Source organism: Mytilus trossulus, chromosome 2, assembly GCF_036588685.1.
Source record: "Mytilus trossulus isolate FHL-02 chromosome 2, PNRI_Mtr1.1.1.hap1, whole genome shotgun sequence".
NCBI classification, from domain to species: Eukaryota; Metazoa; Mollusca; class Bivalvia; order Mytilida; family Mytilidae; genus Mytilus; species Mytilus trossulus.
In genome coordinates this window covers 71,375,202-71,396,752 of record NC_086374.1, presented here as the reverse complement: position 1 = coordinate 71,396,752, position 21,551 = coordinate 71,375,202, and the positions used below count along the sequence as shown (strand labels likewise).

The following is a 21,551-nucleotide window of genomic DNA, read 5'->3' as shown; positions in this document are numbered from 1 at the left end:
GTGCACCAACGTCTATATAAAAGCTACTGATTGGTAGCCATTTTTGTCTTGACTGTGACTGTGAGACAAAGGGATATATAGAAATCCAGGGTCAGCAGTGACATCATCAACTTTTTGTATAACGCTTTATATTTCAGATGGTAGAAGACATAGATGCTTCATATCTCATATGCAGATACCTTATGTTACAAAGTTCATGTCTGTCATGCTTCCATTGCCCTTGACATCTTTTTCATTGTTGAGAGATTTTTTTTATGTGAATTTCTAACTTATTATGAGTATTATATTTGGTATGGTATCCTTGCAACTTCTATATATCTATCAGACATGGTTCACCTGAACCTTATCCTCAATTCATAGATAAGTGATGAAGGTTAAAGTTTGGTGGTCAAGTCTGTATCCCAGAAACTATGAGCAATAGGTTTAATAAATTTTTCGTAAAGAAGGATTGTAATATGTAAAATGTTGGACACACATGTTTCATCTTACCTTAACCTTTATTTTATGGTTCATTAAATAAGTTTAGTTTTTGTGGTTTGGTCTTTTTATTATGGTTTACTATAAGCAATCGATTGATTGTAAGGTGTACATGTCTATCTCATTGGCAGGTTTCATATGACCTTGACCCATCTGTATGGTTCAGTGGTTAATGTTACTTTTTATACGACCGCAAATTTTGAAAAAATTTTCGTCGTATATTGCTATCACGTTGGCGTCGTCGTCGTCGTCGTCGTCGTCGTCGTCGTCGTCGTCGTCGTCGTCGTCGTCGTCGTCGTCGTCCGAATACTTTTAGTTTTCGCACTCTAACTTTAGTAAAAGTTAATAGAAATCTATGAAATTTTAACACAAGGTTTATGACCATAAAAGGAAGGCTGGTATTGATTTTGGGAGTTTTGGTCCCAACATTTTAGGAATTAGGGGCCAAAAAGGGCCCAAATAAGCATTTTCTTGGTTTTCGCACTATAACTTTAGTTTAAGTTAATAGAAATCTATGAAATTTTGACACAAGGTTTATGACCACAAAAAAAAAGGTTGGGATTGATTTTGGGAGTTTTGGTTTCAACAGTTTAGGAATTAGGGGCCAAAAAAGGGCCCAAATAAGCATTATTCTTGGTTTTCGCACAATAACTTTAGTTAAAGTAAATAGAAATCAATGAAATTTAAACACAATGTTTATGACCACAAAAGGAAGGTTGGTATTGATTTTGGGAGTTTCTGTCCCAACAGTTTAGGAATTAGGGGCCAAAAAGGGACCCAAATAAGCATTTTTCTTGGTTTTCGCACCATAGCGTTAGTATGAGTAAATAGAAATCTATGAAATTTAAACACAAGGTTTATGACTATTAAAGGAAGGTTGGTATTGATTTTGGGAGTTTTGGTCCCAACAGTTAAGGAAAAAGGGGCCCAAAGGGTCCAAAATTAAATTTTGTTTGATTTCATCAAAATTGAATAATTGGGGTTCTGTAATATGCCGAATCTAACTGTGTATGTAGATTCTTAATTTTTGGCCTCTTTGATATGCTGAATCTAAACATGTACTTAGATTTTTGATTATGGGCCCAGTTTTCAAGTTGGTCCAAATCAGGATCTAAAATTATTATATTAAGTATTGTGCAATAGCAAGTCTTTTCAATTGCACAGTATTGTGCAATGGCAAGAAATATCTAATTTCACAATATTGTGAAATAGCTAAAAAAAAATTAATTAAGAGTTATCTTTCTTTGTCCAGTATAGTCAGCAAGAAATATCTGCAAGAATTTTTTTTAATTGGAGTTATCTTTCTTTGTCCAGAATCAACTTAAATCTTTGTTATATACAATATACAATGTATATTCACTTTTTACTACCAACTGATAAATTTAAATAATCTTTACCATTCAGTGATAACAAGCAGTTTTTTTACATCTTAATATTTTATGATGTATTTAAATGTGTAGTAATTGTTGCAAACTCCATTAGAATATTTTAAAAAACAAAAACACAATTAAAGGAATGTAGAAAAAAAAGTCACAAGAAAAGCAGTCACAAAAAAAAAAGTTACAATTTATATTTTGTATTAAACAGTCATTATGGTCTGCACATACATGTATTTATTTGATGAAATGGTCATATGACCTCATATATTTATATAAACATATTTTTGGAAAAAAATTCCCAATATATATATTTTATATGGAAATGAACATATTTTAATACAGTTTTATACTCTTTAGCTTTGGAAATTGAGATATGCATTACAAATACATGCTGTTGTACTAGTGATACATGTACATTTTTTTGTAATTAATTTTGTTAAATATCTCTTATGAAGCACGTGAAGGAGATGTGAGTTAAACAGCAACAATTTTCTCTAATTTTAGTCAAAGTTAGAAACTCAGTATATGGCATGACCACATAATTATATTGTATTACACTTTTATTAGTTTATACATTATGTCACATGTAATGAGTTAAATTGTCTCTCTATTGGTTTTGGAAATTTACCCCTTACACTTAAGGTAATTGGTCTGATATAAGTTTATTATGACTTTTTTCTATGCATTCAAATACTCCAGTTTAATTATTAGATGCATACATGTACATACAATGTAGCAACTGTTTCATGTGCATCCAAACATTCTTCTGAAAAATAATTTTTACTCAAACATACAATGTACACTAAATGATGTACATTCCCCATTTCCTTTCTCAATTTTATGTATTGTGTTTTTTCCTGTGACTTTTTTTCCGTTACCTATTAAATCATCTACAGGTTTGCGAAATACAAAGTATGTACAAGTTACAGTATTTATTTTATGCAATTTAAGCTTAAGAGTAGAGAAAGGAAACAGGGAATGTGACAACAACCAGACCAACGAACAGAAAACCATCACAAACTATGACCAATGGGTCTTCAACCCAGCAAGATAATCCTGCCTGAACTTTTTATGTTTTTATTTTAGATATAAAATGAATGAAGAAACAGCAAGATTCAAGTGTGTCAAAAAAGGATGTAACTTTGATGGGGTTAAAGGTGAAGCTATATATCATGTGGTCAAAGAACACGCTCCTATTCATACAGTGCCGTTTTATTGTTCTCTCTGTGGGTACAGATGTTTCCGTTTAAGACAGCTGCAGACTCATGTTCAGAAATGGAAATTTCATCAACGTTTATCAAGCGGGAGCCATGAAGATGATGTTAAAAGCTTGTGCATATCAAACACACCATATCAAGTCACATGGGGACCTGTATATGATGGTAAAGTGGACCTCATAATAGTAGGTTTATTTTTTTTTGTGGTTGTCAGTTTTATAATTATAAAAATTACTAGATAGAATCTAAGGGTATAATAAAATTCAATAGTCAAAATACGTTGTAACATAATTAACAGGCTACTATTTGAACTTGGAATTATTTTTATATGACCGCAAAATTTGAAAAAAATTTCGTCATATATATTGCTATCACGTTGGCGTCGTCGTTGTCGACGTCCGAATACTTTTAGTTTTCGCACTCTAACTTTAGTAAAAGTGATTAGAAATCTATGAAATTTTAACACAAGGTTTATGACCACTAAAAAATGGTTGGGATTGATTTTTGGAGTTTTGGTCCCAACATTTTCAGGAATTAGGGGCCAAAAAGGGCCCAAATAAGCATTTTCTTGGTTTTCGCACTATAACTTTAGTTTAAGTTAATAGAAATCTATGAAATTTTGACACAAGGTTTATGACCACAAAAGAAAGGTTGGGATTGATTTTGGGAGTTTTGATTCCAACAGTTTAGGAATGAGGGGCCAAAAAAGGGCCCAAATAAGCATTATTCTTGGTTTTTCGCACACTTACTTTAGTTTAAGTGAATAGAAATCAATGAAATTTAAACACAATGTTTATGACCACAAAAGGATGGCTGGTATTGATTTTGGGAGTTGATGTCCCAACAGTTCAGGAATATGGGGCCAAAAAGGGACCCAAATAAGCATTTTTCTTGGTTTTTGCACCATAACTTTAGAATAAGTAAATAGAAATCTATGAAATTTAAACACAAGGTTTATGACCATAAAAGGAAGGTTGGTATTGATTTTGGGAGTTTTGGTCCCAACAGTTGAGGAATAAGGGGCCCAAAGGGTCCAAAATTAAACTTTGTTTGATTTCATCAAAAATTGAATAATTGGGGTTCTTTGATATGCCGAATCTAACTGTGTATGTAGATTCTTCATTTTTGGTCCTGTTTTCAAATTGGTCTACATTAAAGTCCAAAGGGTCCAAAATTTAACTTAGTTTGATTTTGACAAAAATTGAATCGGTTGGGTTCTTTGATATGCTGAATTTAAAAATGTACATAGATTTTTGAATATTGGCCCAGTTTTCAAGTTGGTCCAAATCGGGGTCCAAAATTAAACTTTGTTTGATTTCATCAAAAATTGAATAAATGGGGTTCTTTGATATGCCAAATCTAACTGTGTATGTAGATTCTTCATTTTTGGTCCTGTTTTCAAATTGGTCTACATTAAAGTCCAAAGGGTCCAAAATTAAACTTAGTTTGATTTTGACAAAAATTGAATCGGTTGGGTTCTTTGATATGCTGAATTTAAAAATGTACATAGATTTTTGAATATTGGCCCAGTTTTCAAGTTGGTCCAAATCGGGGTCCAAAATTAAACTTTGTTTGATTTCATCAAAAATTGAATAAATGGGGTTCTTTGATATGCCAAATCTAACTGTGTATGTAGATTCTTCATTTTTGGTCCTGTTTTCAAATTGGTCTACATTAAAGTCCAAAGGGTCCAAAATTAAACTTAGTTTGATTTTGACAAAAATTGAATCGGTTGGGTTCTTTGATATGCTGAATCCAAACATGTACTTAGATTTTTGATTATGGGCCCAGTTTTCAAGTTGGTCCAACTCAGGATCTTAAATTATTATATTAAGTATTGTGCAATAGCAAGAAATTTTCAATTGCACAGTACTCAGCAATAACAAGAAATCTTCAATTGCACAGTATTGTGCAATAGCAAGAAATTTTCAATTGCACAGTATTGCACAATAGCAAGAAATCTTCAATTGCACAATATTGTGCAATAGCAAGTATTTTCAATTGCACAGTATTGCGCAATAGCAAGAAATATCTAATTGCACAATATTGTGCAATAGCAATAAATTTCAATTGGAGTTATCTTTCTTTGTCCTGAATAGTAGTTGAATCAACTTAAATCAATGTTTTATACAATATACAATGTATATTCACTTTTACTACCAACTGATAAATTAAAACAATCTTTACCATTCGTTGATAACAATCACTTTTTTTACATTTTGATATTTTATGATGTATTTAAATGAGTGATTATTGTTGCAAACTCCATTAGAAATTTGAATTGAGATCGGTTTTGGAATAAAGGTTAGGGGGATGTGAAAAAAAAATTGGGGAGGGGGGGGGGGGGGTCAATAATTCTCATTTGAAATTTCATAAATAAAAAGAAATTTTTTTTCAAACATTTTTTTGAGAGGATTAATATTCAACAGCATAGTGAATTGCTCAAAGGCAAAACAAAATTTTTAAGTTCATTAGACCACATTCATTCTGTGTCAGAAACCTATGCTGTGTCAACTATTTAATCACAATCCAAATTTAGAGCTGAATCTAGCTTGAATGTTGTGTCCATACTTGCCCCAACCCTTCAGGGTTCAACCTCTGCTGTCGTATAAAGCTGCGCCCTGGGGAGCATCTGATTTGCTTTTACAACTCTGTCTCATTTTTTGCAGTAATAAAAACCTCGCATTAATTTCTGAATTTATAGTGCACCAACGTCTATATAAAAGCTACTGATTGGTAGCCATTTTTGTCTTGACTGTGACTGTGAGACAAAGGGATATATAGAAATCCAGGGTCAGCAGTGACATCATCAACTTTTTGTATAACGCTTTATATTTCAGATGGTAGAAGACATAGATGCTTCATATCTCATATGCAGATACCTTATGTTACAAAGTTCATGTCTGTCATGCTTCCATTGCCCTTGACATCTTTTTCATTGTTGAGAGATTTTTTTTATGTGAATTTCTAACTTATTATGAGTATTATATTTGGTATGGTATCCTTGCAACTTCTATATATCTATCAGACATGGTTCACCTGAACCTTATCCTCAATTCATAGATAAGTGATGAAGGTTAAAGTTTGGTGGTCAAGTCTGTATCCCAGAAACTATGAGCAATAGGTTTAATAAATTTTTCGTAAAGAAGGATTGTAATATGTAAAATGTTGGACACACATGTTTCATCTTACCTTAACCTTTATTTTATGGTTCATTAAATAAGTTTAGTTTTTGTGGTTTGGTCTTTTTATTATGGTTTACTATAAGCAATCGATTGATTGTAAGGTGTACATGTCTATCTCATTGGCAGGTTTCATATGACCTTGACCCATCTGTATGGTTCAGTGGTTAATGTTACTTTTTATACGACCGCAAATTTTGAAAAAATTTTCGTCGTATATTGCTATCACGTTGGCGTCGTCGTCGTCGTCGTCGTCGTCGTCGTCGTTGTCGTCGTCGTCGTCGTCGTCGTCGTCGTCGTCGTCGTCGTCGTCCGAATACTTTTAGTTTTCGCACTCTAACTTTAGTAAAAGTTAATAGAAATCTATGAAATTTTAACACAAGGTTTATGACCATAAAAGGAAGGCTGGTATTGATTTTGGGAGTTTTGGTCCCAACATTTTAGGAATTAGGGGCCAAAAAGGGCCCAAATAAGCATTTTCTTGGTTTTCGCACTATAACTTTAGTTTAAGTTAATAGAAATCTATGAAATTTTGACACAAGGTTTATGACCACAAAAAAAAAGGTTGGGATTGATTTTGGGAGTTTTGGTTTCAACAGTTTAGGAATTAGGGGCCAAAAAAGGGCCCAAATAAGCATTATTCTTGGTTTTCGCACAATAACTTTAGTTAAAGTAAATAGAAATCAATGAAATTTAAACACAATGTTTATGACCACAAAAGGAAGGTTGGTATTGATTTTGGGAGTTTCTGTCCCAACAGTTTAGGAATTAGGGGCCAAAAAGGGACCCAAATAAGCATTTTTCTTGGTTTTCGCACCATAGCGTTAGTATGAGTAAATAGAAATCTATGAAATTTAAACACAAGGTTTATGACTATTAAAGGAAGGTTGGTATTGATTTTGGGAGTTTTGGTCCCAACAGTTAAGGAAAAAGGGGCCCAAAGGGTCCAAAATTAAATTTTGTTTGATTTCATCAAAATTGAATAATTGGGGTTCTGTAATATGCCGAATCTAACTGTGTATGTAGATTCTTAATTTTTGGCCTCTTTGATATGCTGAATCTAAACATGTACTTAGATTTTTGATTATGGGCCCAGTTTTCAAGTTGGTCCAAATCAGGATCTAAAATTATTATATTAAGTATTGTGCAATAGCAAGTCTTTTCAATTGCACAGTATTGTGCAATGGCAAGAAATATCTAATTTCACAATATTGTGAAATAGCTAAAAAAAAATTAATTAAGAGTTATCTTTCTTTGTCCAGTATAGTCAGCAAGAAATATCTGCAAGAATTTTTTTTAATTGGAGTTATCTTTCTTTGTCCAGAATCAACTTAAATCTTTGTTATATACAATATACAATGTATATTCACTTTTTACTACCAACTGATAAATTTAAATAATCTTTACCATTCAGTGATAACAAGCAGTTTTTTTACATCTTAATATTTTATGATGTATTTAAATGTGTAGTAATTGTTGCAAACTCCATTAGAATATTTTAATTGAAATTAGTTTTGGAATAAGGGAAAGGGGGATGTGATTAAAAAATTGGGTTCAATTTTTCTCATTTGAAATTTCATAAATATAAAGAAAATTTCTTCAAACATTTTTTTGAGAGGATTAATATTCAACAGCATAGTGAATTGCTCTAAGAGAAAACAAAAATTTTAAGTTTATTTGAATACATTCATTCTGTGTCAGAAACCTATGCTGTGTCAACTATTTAATCACAATCCAAATTTAGAGCGGAATCCAGCTTGAATGTTGTGTCCATACTTGCCCCAACTGTTCAGGGTTCAACCTCTGCGGTCGTATAAAGCTACGCCCTGCGGAGCATCTGGTTTTATGTTATCCCAGTTTATCAGGTTCATTTTAAAAGAAATTGGTCATCTTTATTTGGTGTATTTGTCTATCAGGCAGGGTTCATCTGACCTTGACCTCATTTTCATGCATCATTGGTCAATTTTCAGTTTTCATAGCTTTGTCTGTTAATCAAATATTATAAGCAGTAAGTCAACCATATCTTTCATTTTTGTGTATACAGGAATTGTAAGGTGTATTATGTCTGTATGGCAGGGTTCATATGACCTTGGCCTCATTTTCATGGTCAAATATCATTTTTGCATGTTAATTTTTCATCAGTTTATCAGGTACATTAAGCAATGGGTCATCTATATTTATTGAATGAAATATTTGTAAGGTGAACATGTCTGTATGGCAGGATACATTTGACCTTTACTCCCTCATTATTATTTAAAGATAATTTAAGAACAAACAGGCAACTTTGACTAATTGTTGTCTGATTGGCAATCATACCTCATCTATCTATTTTATAGATGTTATAATACATTTCAGTATGTGCAAACTTGTTTAAATGTCTAGGACCAAAAGTACAAAAAAACATCAGGGTTTATAATATGATAATTCTGTTGATGAAATTAAATTTTTTGCTCTTGATGAACTCACAAGATCAATTTTAGCCTGGATTTTTAGTATTTGTATTGTCGTCTGATAAATGTCATGCTGATGGGGTTCACAGTTTTCTCTGCATTCAAACTGTTATTGTTACTGGTTTTCTTACTTCAACAGGAAGCTACATACATGTGTTAAATACTATTGGTCTTGGCAACTGATTTGACCTGGTATTTTATGGAAATTGAACCCCCTTTAATTTTCCATATACCTGGCTGGGGTAGAACAGAAAACTGTGGAAAACAAAAGGGCTGGAGTGGTGTAACTTTAATGGAAGCCATTGTCCTATATTAGTTATAGATAAAGTTGAATTCTTTGATTAACTGAATTTAAATCGTGATGACTAACACATTGAACCTCATTATTTTAGAGTAGTAGTATAGATTTCCGAGATAATGGTAAGATCTTAACTCAGGATATGTTCCTAAATAAGTGATGGCAGACTCAACTTAGTTTACTGATTCTGTATGATATTAAATAAATATAAATAACAAGTTGTTAGTTATAGTATATGTACATGTATCATTGGACTATCAAGTATATTGTTCATTCAGAAGATAAATTGAATTTTGCCAAGTATGTGCCATTCATATGACAAATAAAACCTGAAGACTCATTTTGTTTCAAACAAATACATTTAGGACATGTAGGATACTCCAGTCCATCACTGATCAGTACTTTACTTTCCTTTCCATCTTTTGATATAACTATTATTCTATGAGAGTTACGGTCTGCTACTATAATGTTACCATAAGTATCTGTACAAAGTCCCTTTGGTCCTGTTAAATCCTGTATATATTGCCAGATCTGTTTACCTGATTGATCAACACAGTAAACTGCATTATAGCCACTATAGATTACTCTATCATTACAGTAAACAAGGAAATCCAGGTCTGATGCACACGCAACTTGTATTGACTTCAGTGTATTTCCTTCCAAGTTTATAATACGGATTTCATCATTATTCAAACCTACAACAAGAGAATCATCTGATGAGGATAATCCACTGCATTCTCTATCTAATGTGATAACTTTGGTTACTGTTTCATTCTCTATATTGAAGATCTTAATTGCATTCTCATAGGGATAAGTTATGGCAATAGTGTTCTGATTGATCTGTGTAACACCGAAAGGTTTACCATGGCCAGGTATAGGTAAATGTTTCAGTAGTCTGCCATCATGAGAAAGTAGGTTAACTGCAAAATACCTTTCCACTATTATAAGTCTTCCATCACTCAGACAAATCATGTCACTCACCGACCTATCCATGTTGATCTCTATCTCTATCTCAATGTTCATTGTCATGTGGTTTATGTTTGATTGTTCTTGTGATTTTACTTGTGCTTCCCTTCTCACACCTGTCTCTTTCTTCAAATCCATATCTGTTTTAACAACGGTTAATTCTCCTAAGGATCCTAAGTTTTTTATTGTCTTTTCTACTTCATTGTTTTTCTCCATTCTGATGTTAAATCCTTTTGCCCTGTCGTCCTTTTCCAGATCATCTATGTATCGTTGACATTGATGTACTTGTTGTTCAATCTGATGTACTCCTAGAAATGATTGGAGTTTTGAGGCATGTGGTATGACTGTATGTACAATGTAGCTGGTCTTGCATTTTCTTTAAGTTTTTCTGTTTTTCTTCAATTTCAGTTATTAAATCTTTGGCTTTTGATTTTTCCTGATTCAAAATGGTTTCTGCTTCTTGGTAGATCTTCTTTTCTAGGTGGGATAAATGTTTATCTATTTCATTGCGTATTTTCACAATGAATTCCTTTATGCTTTCATATTCTTGTTCTCCTCTTTTAATGTTTTGTGAATTATCATTTACAATTTTACCTAAGAGTTGCAAGATGGAGTTAATTTCTTTCTCTACAGATTCTTTAGATTTTTCAATCTTGGTTTTCTCCACAACGCTAGCTAAACTTTTTATTCCCATACACTTTGAATGACTATTGGATATACATTCATCACAGCAAGGCATTAAATGACTGGGGCAGTACAGGTTGAGTTGCTGACCATGTTTGTCACATTCTGTTTTGATAGCTTGGACAGATGGTTTATAACTTTTGATACCAATAGTCTTATGATCACGTGTTCCTTTGGATCTTCTGTGATGACCAGAACATGTTGAGCATAATCCTTCATCACAGTTGTAACACCAGATATCAGCTTTAGTGTTTACTTTTCCTTCTTTACAAGGTCCACATCGAATAGGTTTACTGGATGCCATGATCTGAAAATTCAAGATAAAAAATAAAATCACAAAAATAATGAACTTAAAGGAAAATTAATTCAGAAAGTCCATAACCATAAAAGTTATATTTGCATTCTTGTCAATGTCCAAATAGTTAAGGTGGCTAGCCTCTGGACTATTCGACTGCGCACAATTTCACGCATGAATGACAAAAGTATTTGATGTAAATTCGATATAATTTTTTGAAATATTTTGATTGATTAGAAATGTTAAATCATTGTAGTTATGTGAACAATAGAATATTTTCGTTATAATCCGTATTTGTTTAAGGGTCAAAATGACATTTCACCCATTTTCAAAATTTACCCGCCAAAATTTGGGTTTTAAGCCAAAATATGTTTTTTTCCTTAATCGGTGACCTATTTATTTTATTTGCTCATTCTTCAAAGCTTTATTTCAGCTTTTTATATTACAATTCTGGACCAATTGTCATAGAACGTTTTTTTGATAATCCGATAAAAATATGTCAACACCTCTATTTTCCCTATCATTTCATTGAAAAATGGTCCCTTTTACATACCTGTTTAAAAGTAAAATGTTGAGCTTAAATGGTCCGTGACCCCCTATTTTTTTCGACCAATTTGATTCAATTTCTTTAAAGAATGAAATAACAAAAAATAAGGCACTTCTGATAGAAACTTTGAATAGGCCCCAAGCCACCTTAAAGGAGAATGGATGGTGATATTTGGCCCGAAATGAAAAACTTCAATGGAGAAATAAACATCCTGATTTTTGAACATAACAATGAAGGTATTTAACAAATATGATATACAACAAACTACAACCACTAACTGAAATACAGGCCCTGGACAGGCACATATAGATTCTTCAATGGGTTTCTTTTGTTTCTGTATATTATATTTGTTTATCATGCATACGGCGTTTTACGTTTCCGCAAATTGGCATTACTTTTCCGCGAAAAAAAGATAACGTTTCCGGAAAAAAAGTTTACGTGTCCGCAAATAAATATCTTACTTTTCCGGAAAAAAAGTAACTATTCCGGAAAAAATAAATTATTACTTTTCTGCAAATAACTAAGGAATACCTATTGATCGAAAGCAAAGCTATAATAAAAAATAAATATGCATTAAGTTAAAGGTCATCATAACAAGTAAGTAAAAAACATCATTAAAATGTATTCAACAAAGCATTCTTTAATCATGTCAGTTGGCAAGTAAATAAAGGCAACAAGTAAGCCAAACCAAAGATTTCTCAATGAAGTTTAACTCATCCTTACCCGAGTCAACTAGTTATATCTAGAAAATTGTAGCTATACTGAGATCAGAACATTTGTTTTATTAAAAATAAAAAAAATAAAAAAATTATCACATATGTACATTCAAATCTTTATAATTTACCAGGTAAATTTGCGGAAAAGTAATAAATGCAAATTGCGGAAACGTATACTTTAAATTTGCGGAAACGTAGTATTGGGACTTTGAATAATTAGCGGAAATGCAATACGCCCCATGCATATACCCTGTTATATTGGCCTGCAGCCACTAGATGTTCTTCTAGTTGATTACATTCAACTAAATTAATTTGAATATATAATTCTCAATCACATTGACATTATTCTATAGTTGATAATAAATTGAATAAAACACTGTGTTTTTAAGGATACACATTGGTTACATATTACTCTGCAGTTAATACCTACAAGTCATTAAAAAATAACTAATAATATAACCAAATACCTGTTTATGTTGTTATGACAATAATTTAGTTCGCTTTCACCATTTTGTCAATGTTGACCAATTAGGAAGTTATTAAGGACATTCCTATACCTGATTCTAGTAATTAATCAGTAAATATTTAAATGACATAGAAAATAACTGACCCAAATTATAAAAGTTCAAAATAATTTTTTGTCATAAAGACATTTACAGGATTTAAATCTTCTAATAGAGAAAAATGGTGTATGTTAACTGGGACTATTATACTAACAGATGTTAATAATGTTTCTAGATAGTATATAATACAGAAATATTTTCTTTGAAGAATCTGGATATATTTTGTTTCTCATCTCATCTGGTCCAAGGACACAGTTATCGTCCTTTGGTTTTTGTTGTCTACGAATATAGTCCCTAGTGTAAACAGTGTATAACTTGCATGTTTAATTTGATACACTTTCCCAATTTATTTCTTGATATTAAATGCATGAAATAAGTAGAGGGATGTAATTACATTTCAAAAATATGGGTGCTGAATCTTTATGTGAAGTAGTGATTTGGTCCAGTTCAAAAAGGTCAAATTTTATCACGTCTGAAGCTGTCCAACTGAATTTTACACCCCCTTAACACAGAATTGTCAATAATTTGAGTTAGAGCTGGTAGAAGTTTCTATAATTTTGATATTATTTGTCTCACTGTTAGTACACTACACTGTAAAAATCTTTTTGAGAAAGAACAGGTGCGATTTTTTTAATATGAATTTATTGTCTAAAAGAAATGCACTACGAAATAACTGTGTTCTCGGGCCATCTGTAAAATGACAAAATATTTGCTATTTATATTATAGTGTGATTTTTCTCTGATTTTAACCTTGTCTATATGTAGAATCAATGTTTTCTATACAATAACAATTGTTTCTGTTAAGGAATCATCCTGTCGATACATATTTCAATGAGCCTCACTAATTAAACTTAAAGAATTTTTTGTTAAGGTGGTACCTTACACTACAGGGAGATAACTCTATAATATCAATTAAACATTTTAATTACGTTACCTTGTGAAGGCAATATAAAGCTTTACAATGATCAAAATCAGTGTTTGTCAAACTGCTATACAACCTGTATAACTTTTCTGATAAAAATGGTTGGTTCAAATTTTTTGATTTTTATATGACTTTTTGGAAGTTTTGGTCCCAACAGTATAGGAATTAGTGGCCAAAAAGGTCTCAATTTGGCATTTTCTTTTTTTTCGCACTATAACTTTAGTTTAAGGCAATAGAAAAGTATCAAATTTTGACACAAGGTTTATGACTACAAAGGAAAGGTTGTATTCGTACAACGAAAACCAAAGGACGATAACTGTGTTCTTGGACCTAATAGCACAGAAAGACTTGACCAATCTTTATAAAACTTTGCATCACCTAAGCTTAGTCAATTAGGAGAAAGTTTGCCAAGTTTCATGGCCATATGGCATATATTAGAGAATCTAGGCTCATTTTAGTATTGAAATTTGGATGTTTATTTTTGGCATATAAATTAAATATCTTCAACTGTCAAGATTTTGGCTTAAAAATTTGAAATTTTTGCAAAAATTTGCTTTTTAAATGCTCTTGAATATCATATATCAAGTATTAAAAGCATCTGAACACTCATTTTATTTATCAGATGTATTGTAATTATTCCAAAGTCAAATTTATCTGGCGTATCAAATTATAATCCTGGTACCTTTGATAACTATTTACACCACTGGGTGGATGCCACTGCTGGTGGACGTTTCGTCCCCGAGGGTATCACCAGCCCAGTAGTCAGCACTTCGGTGTTGACATGAATATCAATTATATGGTCATTTTTATAAATTTTCTGTTTACAAAACTTTGAATTTTTGAAAAACTAAGGATTTTCTTACGCCCAGGAGTAGATAACCTTAGCCGTATTTGGCACAACTTTTGGGAATTTTTGGGTCCTCAATGCTCTTCAACTTTGTATTTGTTTGGCTTTTTAACTGTTTTGATCTGAGCGTCACTGATGAGTCTTATGTAGACGAAACGCGCGTCTGGCGTATCAAATTATAATCCTGGTACCTTTGATAACTATTATATTAGCCTATGCCTGAAAATAGAGATTTTCCCTTTCAGGGAAGCCTTATGTAAATATGCATTTTTCTCAGCCAATTTGAAGTTTTTAAAGTTTTTTAAGCCCAGATTATTCTTTCATGTATATTAAATGTACTTTAAATGTATAGAAAAAATACAAAAAGCATACCACATGAGTATAAAATGGTCTTGGGCCATGTAGTACTGAGAATTATTTAGAGTCGATTTAGGCAGTAGCCCATATTGACATATAAAAATGCACACAGAAGCTATCAGAGATAAAAAATTGTTACTTTTTGCTCATTTCCATGCTAAGGTGTTATGATACAAGAAGTATAACAGCAAAAGGACTCTTACATTTAAATTTTTTGAAAGACAATATGGTCTGATGGCCAGTTTTTTCACTTTTCAATGGAAAACTAGCATTTAGTTTTAGTCTCCATAGGCATACATTTGGACCGCTCACTATTATAGAGAGAGAAAAAAAAAATGGTAGCCTATAAAGGAGTAAGGTGTACTGAATATAGTAAAGTGCTTCTTTTACAGATTTAATGAAATATTTGTGATGGACTACAGATTTGATGTACAAGGCTCTTCACATTTTACATACATCAATTAGACCGTTTAACTTAGGGCCATGAATACAAAATATGCTGCATTTTTTTCTGTGATAATCTACTTTTCTCTATATTCAGAGTTCCCAAATGATTAATTAAATTTGATTTTAGCATAGAAACACAAATAACAGGAACAGAAAAACTGTCAGATAGAAAGCCAGCATGCCTCTTAGGCATAAAATGTAAACTTCTTTAAAATGCTTATTATAGCCGTAGAATGCCAAAATGGCACATTTTAACAGAATTTTTGTAAACCCTTTACTTTGGTTGAGTTTGACAAATTGAAACCAGCAAATCATTCAAGAAAGTTGCCAAAGTACAGAATCTAGATTTCAGTAATCCATCTCTTAGGACCGAGAACACAGTTATTTCGTAGTGCATTTCTTTTAGACAATAAATTCACAGTATTGTGCAATAGCAAGTATTTTCAATTGCACAGTATTGCGCAATAGCAAGAAATATCTAATTGCACAATATTGTGCAATAGCAAGAAATTTTCATTCAATTAAAGTTATCTTTCTTTGTCCAGAATAATAGTTGAATCAACTTAAATCATTGTCTTATACAATATACAATGTATTTTCACTTTTACTACCAACTGTAGACTTGCTACATGTCCCTTCCTAATGTTTTTTCTTCTTTTTTTCAATTTTGCCCCTTTAATAATTTTACTGCTATAACTAGGAGATTACAATTATACTGACATCTGCAGGAGGAAGGCCCCTTTCTCCAAGGGCAATCAGTAGGCTAGCACTTATCAGTAAACATATAAATAGAGAGAAAAATAATAGAAAGGGAATTGTAGCAAGTCTATACCAACTGATAAATTAAAACCATCTTTACCATTCAGTGATAACAAGCACTTTATATTTTATGATATATATTTAAATGAGCAGTTATTGTTGCAAACTCCATTAGAAAGTTTTGGAATAAGGGAAAGGGGGATGTGAAAAAAAAATTTGGGGGGGGGGGTCAATTTTTCTCATTTCAGATTTCATAAATAAAAAGAAAATTTCTTCAAACATTTTTTTGAGAGGATTAATATTCAGCAGCATAGTGAATTGCTCAAAGGCAAAAAAAAATTTTAAGTTCATTAGACCACATTCATTCTGTGTCGGAAACCTATGCTGTGTCAACTATTTAATCACAATCCAAATTTAGAGCTGAATCCAGCTTGAATGTTGTGTCCATACTTGCCCTAATTGTTCAGGGTTCAACCTCTGCGGTCGTATAAAGCTGCGCCCTGCGGAGCATCTGGTTCATTATGGAATTTGCATAATTTCTTGTGTTTAAAATTTTTAATAAATTCCACGTTTATTTGGTATGATGATCATTTGAGCAGTTCATAACATTTTCCTTACATTGTATTTTGGTTAGATAGTGTTGTGCGTGGCACAGTACATTCTATTGAAAATATAATATTTTCTTTGTAATAGAAAGTATTGTGCGCAGCACAGAACATTTCAGTACAGAATAAACATGGAATTTATAAAAAAATTCAATAACAAGAAATCAAGCAAATTCCATAATTAAAAATAATTCCAAGTTCAAATAATAGCCTGTTATATGTTAAATACCTGTCAGGGCTAAATATGAGTTAAAAGTCTTTTCATTGGACTATATGTCAAATATGTACATGTATACTCTATCAGGGCTATATAAAAGTTCATCTATAATACTAAAATTACGAGGTCCAATTTGTCAGCCGTCATCACGTAAAAACGACGAATCAAAGAATTCAACTTTTTATATAACTGATATATTACAAATGTGTATATTAAAAATTACACCCCTCCAGGCCCTTTTGTTTTCCACGTAATTAATATTGCCAATAATTAAGAAGTTCCGGGTCGAGTCCGAGACCGATAGCAATGGTATATTCACCTGTTACAGTTACCTATTACCTTATCTGTACGTTCCGCATCTGACTGGCGCACCACTAAATGGTGTATTCAGGATTAATATGCTATATACACGGGTCATATTCACAGGGTTGACACTACTAAATTATCAAATTGTTACCTATTGTAGTATTTCAATCAGTAAGACTTTCTAAGATAACAATACGAATACTAAAAATCTGGACTAAAAATAAGACGTATAGGTACAGTTTTCAGTTTGTTAGCGGACATGACGTAAAACAGCTAATCAAAGAATTCAACTTTATCTATAACTAATATAGGACAGTGCTGTTGATAAAAAATACTCCATTCCAGGACCTTTTGTTTTCCAAATAACTAATATTACCAATAATTGATAAGTTCCAGTTCGACGGGTTCAAACAAAGATTTGAAAGCAGAGAAAACTGTGTATCTTATAATCGGCATGACTTTATCAGATGACAATACTTATACTAAGTATTATATGCTTTAATTCAGTCACGGACCCGCGATATCACGGGTGTGCTCTAGTACAATATATGTATGCCAAATTGCATTTGGCTACATGGGCTTGTCAGTTTTCCTACCAAAGGTTGGTGGTTCCCCAGGCACTCCAGCTTCTTTCACCAATAAAAAAGTAACCACGATGAAATAAATTAATTTGCAATTATTTGGCATCTACGTACAGACACAGACATAAATAATTGTTTAATTTGCTGAACATGATATTCGTTCCTAAGACAAAAAATGGGTGCAGTAGCATAGTAGACTCCACCTAATCTGAAATCAGTTAAATGGCTGTATCAGCTGTTCTAGTATCATTTCAAAACACCAAACCCTCAACAACATGTATGTTTTTTGTAGTGTAAAGGAATATTGAATGTAAAAATGTAAGAATATATCCATATATACCAATTGGATAGGATTATACATGGAAATTGTGTCGAAACCATGTTCAACAGAATACTGTGAATTCAGAATGCATGCATTTATTTTTGCAATTTCTGTAGAATGGTACAAATTGCTCTATTAATTATAGCGATTTCATTAAAATTTGCGTAAGGATGTGTGTAAATAGATCAGATATCTTATGACTTAATTCATGCAAGTTTGTATTATTGCAAAAATAAGCCTGTCACATTATTTGCATTAATACAGTGCAATAATTTCTGAATTTACAGTATTTTGAAGAAAAAAATCAAGTAAGATATAGACTAGTTCAGTTGTCTTATTATTTTTCAGTATCAGCCAACATTAAAGAATATAGGATTATCATCAACAACCTCATATAATCATCTGCCACAACCAGTCAGACCAAACAGATTTCAGGATAATGCTGCAGCTACCTCTACCTTTCAGCCATCATTCTCATCATCAGCATCTGGTAAAGTCCATATCCAAGGAGTTATAGCCCAGGCCCAGCATGCATTGGATTCACAACTGGCTCCTGCAACAGGTGCTGTTCCCTGGACCACTGGTATGACTGGACAACAACATTCTATTCATCCCCCTCCCCTGCAGCCAAGTCTTCCCCCAGCAGGTGTAGTAAGCTATGCCAACCCTTATCTTCAATCTGTTAGCACTGCAGGATTCTATCCAAGTCAGCAATTCCTGCAGCCAGGTGTAATGGCAACAACAGGTCTCGGAACTCAGGTAAAAATATATTTCATTTATAATGTACATGCCTTTTGAGTTTTCTTTTAATTTTGTGTACACACTGTTCCTTTAAAAGGTTGTGATCATATGAACATGGACACTAATTATAAGTCACTAATCTGACTGAGGCACATTTCACCGAGTATAATACATGTACAAATAGAAGTCATAGAATTTATACAGGATATGTATGAACTTAATAGAAAAAAATATGACTCTTTTTATCAGAACAAATTGCCACAAATTTCCTTATTTGTTTCTTATGTACAGAGTTAAAAAATATTGAAATAAATAATTATTATGGAGTTTGTCAGTAAAACATTACTTCAACGTACTTGGGAGCTAATATAAAAAATAAGATGGTGTATGATTGCCAATAAAGCTATTTTATTAAGTAATTGTCATAGAACTTAGTGACTAGAGCAGTTGCTGTAAAAATATGTGAAAGTTCTATGGTAGTGTTGATGTCTCTTTGACATATTTCCCATTTCCATTCTCAATTTTATATGTGTATATAAACAGACACAATTCTTTCTTGTGTGACAAGTTTTTAGGACTTGGTGCTTACCATGCTTACAATTGCTGAAAATTTAGATGTATATATGTACATGTCATACTTTATAATATACTTGAAGGATTACCATCTTTATTTTATCTGCAGGGTACTTATTCAAATGCTAATATACTTAGCAAAGCAGCTGTAAATGAACAGTTTACTCAAAGACAAACTGGTTTAGGAGGAAGTGGACAGTTGTCACCAAAGTTGGGTACCAATCAAAGATATTCCAGAATATCCAATCAAACTCAAGATTACCAGTCACAAGATGCTAGTAAAAGAACATCCAGTTCTAAATCACATGACCATTTAACAGCCAATAAACAGGATAGGTCATATGATAGATCAAGAAGTGATGGTAAAGACAGGAAAAATTATTCAGAAGAGAGAAAAGATTTTGTTAGCAATGAAAGGAGAGACAACCACCATAGTACTAGAGACCAGAAAAATTATTTGAACGAAAAGAAAGATTACAGAATTAATGATGAAAGGAATGATTATCATGATTCTAGAGACCAAAGAAACTATTCTGTAGAAAGAAAAGAAGAAAGAAGAGATGAAAGATGGGATGATTATCATGATACTAGAGACAGGAGGAGTTATTCTAAAGAAGTGAAAGACAAGAGAAACACTGATCAAAGAGATGATTATTATGATGATAGAGACATTAAAAGAAATAATCGAAAAATTGATCATAGGGACAACAAAAATCAATGTCATTATGATAATGTCAACGATTATAGAGACTTGAATGTAGGTGATCACATGGACAACAAAAATGTTAGCCGATACGAACATAGAGATGAGGTCGGTGATTCCAGAGATTTTAGAAAAGTTGATCATATGGACAACAAAGATAACAGTCGGCACGTTGAGAGATACGACACAAGAAAACGTGATGACAGGAGGGATGATCATCAAATTGATAGAAATGATGCCAGGAAACACGATGATTATAGGGATGATCGTCATATTGACAGAAGTGATATCAGAAAATTTGATGATAGAAAAGATGACAGACAAATTGAAAGATATGACATCAGAAAAGAAGACAGACAAATTGAGAGGTACGACGTCAGAAATCAGGATGACAAAAAAGACTATCGTCAAATTGGAAGTTATGATGTCAAAAAACAGGCATACAGGAGGAATGATCGACAAGTTGAGAGATATGACTTTAAAAAACATGATGAAAGATTAGGAAATCAACAAATTGACAGTAAAAATACTCAACAGCAAGACAGACATACTGATACTGGTGATAGAAGGAGAGTTAATCAACTGGACGAGAGAGACAGAAGAGATGAAAGAAAAGAAACAACCTGGAGAGAAGACAATTGGTTTGTAATATTAAAGTTTAGGTTTACTATAAAGTGTCAAAATTCAATATAAATTTCATAAATTTCTAATGTGTGTGTGTTATATCATTAAGGATTATATATATATGTATAAACCTTCTGTTGATTCAATGTGAAACATGGAAATTTTATAGAAAATCCACAGCCTTTATCCTTGTTCTCTCATATTTGGCAATTTGATGACTGATAGATCATGTACATTTTGTAGATATAGGATTAGTGCATGCAGTGCTAGCATTGATTTCCTAAAAACAAGTTTATTAATGTAGTTATTTGTTAAAACAAATAAAAATATGGACCAAATCAAGTACACCTTTTAGGGTGCACTCGACTTAGTGACTCAGCACGAGGTATTTTGGAATTAATAGGTTGGTTAGAACATTTTGTAGAAATTGAACACTTAGCACATCATAGAAAATCAAGTGAGTAATCTATGTTTCAAATTTTATAACGAAAATCTCTGTTTTAAAGGCTGTGGATTTTCTATAAAAATAAAAAATATAAAAATCTTGGTTTATTTGCCACCAAGAACTCTTTTTCTAGTAAATGCAATGAAACAGTAATTACTTATGCTTTCCATCAAGTTTCCCCTTGGTATATATGTACTAAATGGCCCATCTCTGTTATTCATTATATTTGTAGTTTTGATACAATTGAAGTTTGAAAAGATCGTAAAAAAATGGCTACAGAAGGGGTCATAAACCTTAAATATTTTTTCCTATTTTCCATTACAGCTCT

General features: G+C 32.2%; 1 protein-coding gene across 2 annotated transcripts in view; it reads left to right on the top strand.

The window, feature by feature from the left end:
• The first annotated feature begins 2,940 nt into the window (after window positions 1-2,940).
• Window positions 2,941-21,551, top strand: part of LOC134707918 (uncharacterized) — a 35,363-nt gene continuing 16,752 nt past the window's right edge. For both annotated transcript variants that reach the window (XR_010105785.1, XM_063568081.1), the window contains exons 1-3: window positions 2,941-3,258; window positions 18,486-18,896; window positions 19,561-20,795. Coding sequence is in view for 1 of the 2 variants with exons in the window: in XM_063568081.1 (XP_063424151.1) it covers window positions 2,950-3,258; window positions 18,486-18,896; window positions 19,561-20,795 (1,955 nt within the window). In the remaining variant the exon portion in view is untranslated. The remainder of the gene's footprint in view (window positions 3,259-18,485; window positions 18,897-19,560; window positions 20,796-21,551) is intronic.